Source organism: Acyrthosiphon pisum, chromosome X (genome assembly GCF_005508785.2).
Source record: "Acyrthosiphon pisum isolate AL4f chromosome X, pea_aphid_22Mar2018_4r6ur, whole genome shotgun sequence".
NCBI lineage: Eukaryota > Metazoa > Arthropoda > Insecta > Hemiptera > Aphididae > Acyrthosiphon > Acyrthosiphon pisum.
The window spans coordinates 91895471-91905122 of record NC_042493.1 but is presented as its reverse complement, the minus strand read 5'-3'; the positions used below and the strand labels follow the sequence as shown (position 1 = coordinate 91905122).

Here is a 9652-nt window from a genome sequence, read left to right as displayed (position 1 = left end):
GTTTAGCAACAATAACAATCATACATCAATTAAATAAATTGTTATTATTAAGCTACTTATTTTTAAAAGTAAAATAGTATTTTTATATTCTGAAGACTATATTTATCGTTTAGTTGTTTTACCAACATAAGTAGACTTTGTAGTAATAATGAAATAAAAGTTTTTAGAACATCAAAAAATACAAAATTTGTTTAAAATTATTTAGACTTGTCATATTGATAAGCCAAGTACCTAATAGAAGTAAATAAGATAATAATTGATAATTCTTCTAAAATATAAGTTAGTTTTATTAAAATTTCTTTACATTTCTTTTCAGACTTTTTTATAGGTACTTTAAAGTTATAAACACAATTTTAAAAAACATTATATCAAAAATTAAATATTTATAAATAGTAGAACAATTTTATTGAAAACTATAAAATATTTATACGATTAGGTAGCTAAGCAACTGCCTTATGAAAAATATCTTTATTATATGATTATTATGATTTATTACAATTTTTGTAAAATACATTGGTATAATGTTACAATACTGAACTAGGTAACAAATAAAACAAATGTTGAAGTGATTCATAAAAAAAAAATCCTTATAGCCTCTGAAGAAACATAAATATACTCTGTTCCATCTCAGAGTGGTGAACCACTTTTGCGTACGCAGACTGAACCGCCGAATAGTGTATGATCCCCATGTGTACGCTCTCACTGATGTCCGAATTGTGGTGGGAATACACGGAAAAAAACATGTTTTGGTCAGCCGAGTGGTTTACTCTTAGATGGAAGTATGGAACAGAGTATAGTATTCACTATACACAATATTTCAAGTAATATATATTTAACAATGGGCATAAATAATAATTACCTTCATCATACTTTTTCAATTTCTACGTTGCCTAACATTTAAAATTCTGTAACCATGATATTGATTAAATATATAAATTAATTATATTATATAAATATATCCATATCTATTTGTAATCTATAGTATTTGCTTAAACATATGACAACAATAAACTGTTAAGATTGTGTGATTAGTGAATAATTTAAGAAGTATACTCATGTCAACAAATCCCCAAAAAAAAAATTTTGAAACAAATTATTATGTTCCAAATTCGTTCAATCAGAAAAATATTGATATTTTAAAAAATTCTAAAAAAAAATCTACTTGACTTAGATAAAAAAAAACTATCAAAATTGTTCTTATTATCATATTCACAATTTGGCTATTTTAAAAATATTCAAAAAAATTAAATCATATTTTAATTTTTTCTAATTTCAGTGTTAAAAAATAGAAATAACTTTTTGTATAATGTGTGTAGCGCAAGTGGCTATAAAAAAAAAAATTGTAATATTGATTAGAACAAAAGTTATTCCAAAAGTCAGTTATATCTGTTACACTCTCTATATAAATTGTGTATAAGATCATTGACATAGGTGGAAATTTGCCATAGTTTAAGAAGGGCTAATATTTAAAATTACTTAATTGCATATCAAAGCCGCTTTCTGCACTTGCAAATATAATATTACCCAGTACCCTAAACCCCATGCAAAACTAAGCATGATTTATTTTAAACATATTATAGGACGTGTTATACATTTACTCGTACATATACTTGAATTTTAATTTTAAATACATAAGAAAGATAATATTAGATATTATACAATTTTTAGAGAAAAACTAAATTATTATATATTAATTTACAGTAACAACCTTGTTATCTTGCTGTTATATTAAAATAATATATCTATTTGTTTTGCTAATGAATCGGTCTTAGAAGATAAAGATTAATCTTATTTATTTATTAGTCTCTTAAGACTGGAATTCAGTATGATTTCTCTATCAATTGTTTTGAAAATAACATTTTCTATACTAATGATATCTAAATTGTTGAAACTATTTTCCAACATAGATGACCTCAACCATGTTTTAGATTCTGAGTGAAACGATGAATGTATTGATTTTACAATGATGTGTGTTTTTTTATTTTTTTATTTTTGTGTCTGTCATCACCTTTTAGGACAGTAAAAGTGCTTGGATTTTCTTCAACAGTACCTTTTCTGATAGGAAAGTGAATCTAGTTGGTACTTTGGGGTCAAAAGTAAAAATTTCCCAGTAGATTTCAAATGCAACGTGAAAAACAAAAGAAAAATTAAGGAAAAACGGGAATTTTTACGCAAAATCTGTTTTTGAGAAAATCGATTTTGGTACAACTCTAAAACAAATAACCGTAGGTGCATAAAATTTTGACTGAACGTTTATGTTTGCATTTTCTATAAACGATAACATTTTGAAAATATTTTGATTTATTTTGAGCTGTTTACGGACATTTGGTATCCAAACCCTGGTTTAACGAAATATGCAAGGAAGCAATTAAGAAAAGAAAACTAGCAAGACAGAGATTCTTTCATCAAAAATTTATATCTTGAACTATCCTGTTAACCTTCTTATGACTGCAGGTAATACTTTTGTATTTGATCATATTTGAATAATAATTTGTATATTTGATTTGTATTCTATATCTACTTTAGCTTTATTATTTTACTCATTCTCTAATTTTAAGTGTATATTTAACTATAAATTATTGTTTTACGTATCAATGTGTAACACAATGTTAATATTATTATGTTTTAGGACTGACGTCCGTTTATATTAAATAAATAAATAAATAAATAATATATTACGAATTATAAAAATAAAATAAGTACATGAAATTCCAGTGGGCACGTCTGGACATAAAACAATAATAATATTATGATTTCCACGATTTTGTATTCGTGTTTATACTATACTTAAAAATAAAATAAATGAACAACGAAATTAACGCATTCATATTTTCAAAGAACGTGAACGTGTTCATTTGAAAAATATATGAATTTGAACGTGAACGAGTTATTTTTTTAAGCACTGAACGTGAACGAATTCATTTATTTAGTGAACGTTCCGAACACTGGTTATAATAGTAGCTATAGTACATCGATTAACTGTTTCACGTTAGACGACGTTTATAAACGATTTAAATACCTACTTGGGAAAAACTAAAAACGACTATAAATTATAATGAGTAACGTCAGTAATGACCACGGAATTTTTAAAATATTTTTACGATACTTACAAAAATTGAAAAATATTATATAAAAATATTACGTATCACGGACGACGGTCTTAGAATATAGATTACGTATTATCAGCTACGTATTATAAGCTGATAATGTCGAGGTAATGGTATCTATGGTTGTAGTTTGTATTTTGGAAACCAATCGTGGTTCCGCCCGAATCCGGTCGTTCACTAACAGATAACAGATAAGAGCATTTAATGTTTATCAAGATATTGATTCTGTCGACGGCTTCAATGTGGGCAACTTTGTGAACTTTTATAGTTTTCAGTTGAAGTTTCTTGCATCAGGGTTTGGACTTATTTCAAACCGACATTTTAACATTGCCAGCACTCCAACGTCACTGACATGTTTAACTTGTACCGACAAATATTCGCACTTGGTATACTGTCGTTACTGCATGCAGCGTATTCAGCGGCTCAGCGTAAGTACATAATTTCAAAATATTTTATTTTAGTATAATTATGTGTACATAAATAGTTCAACCCAGTGAGAAACATTTACATTTCAAAGCAATCAAACTACGAATCTGTAATCCATCTCTGTAATCAAAATAAATATTTCGAATATGAATATATTTGAACCAAACACATTATTATGGTGTGTGACATCAAAACTAAATCAAATTGTAGAAAAAAATTGTGCTGAATCAAATTGTAGGTTTTTTTATATTGCCGTGTTAAACAGTTTTACTTTTGTTATTGTGTCTCACATTCTAAAGAATTCAAAAGTATGTAATACCTATATTATGTAAATTTCTTTTGAGTAGTAATTTATTTAAGATGGCCAATTAAAATCACTTCCTATTAATTTAAGAATATGTTCCCAGTTTTTTTCAAATTAAAAATCATATTTATTTATTTATTTCCAAAATGCTTATCAATACTAATGTTGTTTGATTGCAATATTTGGAATATGTTTGTAGTTGAAGCTTACAAAAGTATTTAAGATGAATTTGACTACAATATTAATATCAACCCTTTAATAGCTTAACAAATTAGGAATAAGAATAAAAAGCTATACATACTGTAGAAATACCAAATAAATAGCCCATATCGCCCATAATTTGTTTAACTATATTATTTTATTTAATATTATACATAATATGGCATACCTATCATATAGCTTAAGAAATATTTTTGGAATAAAAAATGTTTCATTGGGATGTATGCTCTATATATTAGTATGAAAATGCCTACCTTAGGTATATGGTATACTGTGTGGATGTAACATCATCTTAAGGTTGTTGTATGCTGCTCTGACAGTGATCCAGATATCGAGTTGCATTAAATTCTAGGCAAAGCAAAAGAATGTATTGATTTTACATCATGTTTTTTTTGTGTCTGTTATTGCCCTTTGGGGAAGTACAAATAGAGTAGAGTGATTTAATTAATCTAGACAATCAGTTAAAATTAAATGGTTGTTTACAAATAAAACACTAGTTCAAATGTATTGCTACAATTATTAACATCTAAGCCCTATGCCAAATTGTACGTTAATTATATTTTTATCTATTATGTTAATTATTAGAGTGAATTGATCTATTATCAAATTAAAGGTAAGTATTAGATATTATCTAGAATAGGCTTGGCAAATCCATTGCACGGGTATAATAATTAGTACCTAACATTATTTTTTATTATGTTATCTCAATAAATACATTTTATTTTAAAAAAAAGTATGTATTAATATAACAGAGATGGCTAATAAGTGGCACGGTAGAAATTTTAGATGGCAACCGAAAGACTTTCATGTGTCTATATATATTTATATACCTTGAAAGCAACAGCGCATATTAACCAGACATAAAAAAATCTTTCAAGTAATATGAAGTAAAATGTTTCTAACAATCAATAAAAGTTGATTTTTTTTAATAATTTTTTTCTACATTATTATCATTCATTTTTCATTTACATTTTGTAAACATTCTCTGTGTTAAGAAGTATAATTAGTGGCACAACTGAATTTTTTTTTTTTAATTGTGTCATAAATTGTGTCACAAATCCTATTTGCCATTCCTGATATTATATGACATAGCTTAATGATATGCAGGGAAAAAATCACATAATTGTTGGTACGTAGCGTTAGAAAAGTTAGCTATCCCTGATTTAGGGCTTCATAAAATGACTTTAATACTGTAATTAACAATTAGGAGTATAATGTAAGAACAAAATCCATATGATCATAAAGTCTCACATGGTCATTAATCATGATAATCCAATTTTTTAGTTTTAAAACTGTTTGCTTTTGCATATCAGATAACAAATTTTATTTTATTTTACAGATCGATCTTATTTACGAATAACGGAACAAGAATTTGATGGATTACCATTGGATGTAAGCCTTTGGAATACATTAAATATTTAACTACATATTAATAATTGTTATAATATCTTCATTTTTATCATATCATAATTGTTTGTTTTAGATATTTGTGCAGGGTGTAGTTAGTCTTTTTCTGTCAATGTATGGAATATTGTACTTGGCAGGAGATTTTAAAGAAGTGAGAGCCATTGAAGAATTGGAATGCAAGACATGGGAGACGTTACACAACACACCTGCATTTTATATATTTAATCACAGAGGTAAAACTCTGTTCTCTAATAAGTTTTAATTAATTGGTGAAAATCAATGGAAATGTCATACTTTCAGAACCTGGAATGGTTTCTATTTCATTTTGGTATTTATTTATTATATTGTGTACAGAATTTAATTCAACAATATTATATTCACTTGTTTTAAATGTATTTGCTGCTGCTTGATTCAATTGTAACATACCTAAATTAGTTTGTGAATAATTAAGGTATAGTTAAATCTGATACTTAAAATATAACTACAATTTCAATTAAATTAAGTTAACAGATTATGTCCTTATTTTCATTATAAGTGGTTTTTATGAATGTTCACAATTGTATGATAAGTATGATTAATTAATTGTAAAAATATATTTAATAAAATATCATAATAAATTAAAATGTTGTGTTAACTTCTCAGGATAATGTCTTAAATTTTTATATTTCCATTAATGATAACATAATACTTATGTGTAAAATAGATGATAACAACATTAAATTTAACTTTCTGGATACTCTATTTTATTTAAATTATACAGGCTTAAAACTTATATTGTTTTCAGTCTTTCATAAATCACAAAAAATATTATGTTCCAGGGTCCCATTCGAACAAAAGTGGGAACGAAACCTTTGTACAGTGCCACAACTCCTTCATACTTAACAGTCTGAAACATTAAATAAATAGGAAAATTAGAACTGAACTATCAAATGTTGTTCCTATATTTATATATTCTAAATACAGGGAACATACTTTTATTAGACAATCAATACTTCCTCTATAGATATGTTGTTGAACAAGCTCAGTATTTCTATTGTGCTTCTGGTTCATCAGTCTAGTCTGAAAATGTATTTTCTTTTATTAAATCAAATTTAAAAATACAAATTTACCAACAAAATTTTTATTTTGAATTGTATTATTGTATGTACAATGATTATAAACCAATATTATAACTAGGCTTAGGGACTTCTAGCATTTGCATACTTTTTTAATTATTGTTAAATATAGCAGAGAGCGAAATAAATTAATTTCTTGGTGCCAAGATATCAGACCAAAAATTTGAATGTGCATATTTTAAAATTTATATGCTTATTTTGCATATTTTGACAAATTTTTCATGCATATTTGTGTATTTTTTAGAGCCATAAGTCCCTCAGCCTAATTATAACAAAGTAGATTTTAAGATATTCAACACTAATCATAATTTGAACATATTTTTAAATAGTCAAATAAACAAAAAAAATTAGAACTAAATTACTAAACTATAAATAATGATTAGGGCTTTGATATTAACGTTTATATGCTGCAATATATTATAACCAATCATACAAAATAATAAAATGTGTTAAAATATTAAATTATAATTTAGTTATCATTCTGTAGATTGTAGTGAATAAATAGTATTACAATGCTGTAAATTATCTATATAGCAATACTTTTATAAAAGAAGCAAAAATGCTGAGATGACACATAATAATCTTGGGTGTGGCAGTTCATATTATTTATTAATATTATAGCTATAGTATTTTTATGGTCCATTGCTACTGTACTAATTGAATTTAAGCATTTCTAGAAAACTTAATTCATCTATTCAAATCAACAAAATAAATAAATAATTACCCTGATTACATCAATAGGATTAGACGCAACAGCACTTCCGAAACTAGCTATTAGACTTGAGCTGAAAAAAGTTAAAACATAAATATGCTATTAGACTAATAAATAATATAAAAATATTTTTTATATTTACTAATTTTTAGTGGACATTAAAAACTGTTATTTATAAAATAAACTTACACTAAGTGATTGAAAATATTATTTCCAAAAATGTCCATCAATTTGTGTTTACAATAATCATAAACTGGCAACTCAACAGCTGCAATAACTGCAGCTCGTTGCGATGTTGGTCCAACTCCCTGATAAAATAAACGGTTTTCCATTAATTATTAATACTTTATTTTTAAATACTTTAAAATAAACTAAATAGGCACCAGTATTTTATTTTGTCACGGAGGCTAATCTATAATCAACAATAAATTACAATTTTGAGATTGAATATTTGTATTTTGTTCTTCTATTTTGAAAATATGAATAAATTCCTTAAAAAAAAAATTCCTCAAATAGGGCAATATATTTTATAGACATGTGTAATTTAAATGTAAATTGTACAGTTAAATAAGGCGTACAATTTGTTATAAATAAAACACTTGCCAATTTGTGATCTGCGTGTACACTTTCTTGGTTTTTAATTTTTGAATAATTATTAAGTATAAGTATATATTTAATTACATTAGGATTAAACTAAATTGTACTGTAAGCAGTGCTCAAAATAGAACATTTTCTGAATTTTTTTCTAGCATACAAAATGCTAGTGGTCAGTACCCAAAATGTTCACCTTTTTGACCTAACTGAATTCAGTTAATTTAAGTATTAAACGTCAGCAATAAATTTTATCTTCAGATTTGTCAGATAACATTAAAAAGAATTATGTACAACTCATTCTGTGTTCAAGAATACAAGTCAAAATACAATGATTTTTTTTTAAATAGCAGTAAAAATTGTAATAAAATGCTGTGTACCTCGGAAATTGTAAAAAAATAGAAACTGAAGAGTAAAACAATTTTATGACGAAATCCTCTGACATTTAGCAGATGAACATTTAAAAATCAATATAATATTGTATTTAACGTTGGATAATGCAATTATACAATAATATGAAAAAAATAGTTAACTATTTATATAATCATATTAGCAGTAAATGCTCAGTTGATTCATAAAAAAAAAATAGAGTGTAGCAGCTCTAGAGTACAATAAGTGTGCAAAATATTCGGCACCTACTTACATACGTGAAAAATTAAATACAAACCTTCCACAAACCTCTGAGTCCTTCGTGTACATAAATGTAACGAAAACATTTAAAAACATTATTATCTAAAAAAATTCCAGTTTTATCTCGACCCAAAGCCTGAAGTCTGACTTTAAGCACATCTGTAGGATTAGCAATAGATGCAGATATTATTCCAGCACATATAGCACACCCAAAATTTACAGCTACATCTTCGGTCACATTTAGATATTCATTAGTTGCTTGTTTTAATGTATAATACGTTCCAAACTTAAGTGAACCATATGTACACTGACGTATTAATGCAGGGCTGATTCTGTAACATAATAAGTTTTTCTTTTAGATTTATAAAAAAAAAACAATAATAAAAATAAATAAATACCCAGAATAAAGTGACAAAAAACCTTCTTGTTTATAAATCTGACAAAAAGCATCTACCATTCCACGGTATTTAATTTTATTAAACCGTCCATCCAATTGCCCCTGAACTTGCAGTCTAGTTTTGGTTGTATCAATAGGAAAAGTACCTTAAAAAATAATTCATATAATCAGTTATAAGCAGTTATGTGCATTAACATATTAAATTATTTCAATGAAAAAAATATAATATATATATATATTATTATATCATGAATATATATTATATATATAATAGCTTACTAAATTCGGCAATACAGGATGATAGACCACCATACACAAATAGTGGCCACTCCCTCTTTTCCATTACACAAAAATAATGATCAAAATCTTTTTCTTCTACAATAACCACTGCCTAAACCTAAAACAAAAATAAAACATTTGCTTATAAATTTTAAATAACAAATTATAAAATTAGTTTAAAATTAGATTATGGATAATATAAATAAATAACAGCTTAAAAAATCAATTAACATTTTGCACGTTGAATAAAATATAAAATTATAAACAAAGAACAACTTTACTATTAAGAGGGCATTGCACCCTCCGTGTTGTCTCCGTCTTATACATGTACGACATGGGATATTTTCGTTCGCTAGTTTCTATAAGGTGCTTCCAGTTTTTATATTAGAGTGAATTAACCTCTTATCAACTTTTAGGTAACAACATTTATCTGTGTTCTCTCGTTGGTTTTTTACAATATTTAAA

The 9652-nt window shown here is 26.0% G+C and overlaps 2 protein-coding genes across 4 annotated transcripts in view; one reads left to right on the top strand and one right to left on the bottom strand.

Moving 5' to 3' along the window:
- Positions 1-3310: 3310 nt before the first annotated feature.
- Positions 3311-6094, top strand: ACYPI20897 (membrane magnesium transporter 1-like). Its single transcript, NM_001246074.2, is given in 3 exon segments — positions 3311-3535; positions 5396-5448; positions 5540-6094. Coding segments are annotated over 3 exon segments (315 nt in total). The 5' UTR covers positions 3311-3459; the 3' UTR covers positions 5726-6094.
- The window catches only part of LOC100166886 (mitochondrial uncoupling protein Bmcp), a 5991-nt gene continuing 2158 nt past the window's right edge, over positions 5820-9652 (bottom strand). For all 3 annotated transcript variants that reach the window (XM_008191790.2, XM_001951981.5, XM_008191791.3), the window contains exons 2-8: positions 9188-9305; positions 8910-9054; positions 8549-8843; positions 7480-7598; positions 7303-7363; positions 6436-6522; positions 5820-6349 (exon numbers count right to left, since the gene is read on the bottom strand). In XM_008191790.2, coding sequence (XP_008190012.1) covers positions 6233-6349; positions 6436-6522; positions 7303-7363; positions 7480-7598; positions 8549-8843; positions 8910-9054; positions 9188-9251 — 888 coding nt within the window. In that variant the 5' untranslated portion in view covers positions 9252-9305 and the 3' untranslated portion in view covers positions 5820-6232. The remainder of the gene's footprint in view (positions 6350-6435; positions 6523-7302; positions 7364-7479; positions 7599-8548; positions 8844-8909; positions 9055-9187; positions 9306-9652) is intronic.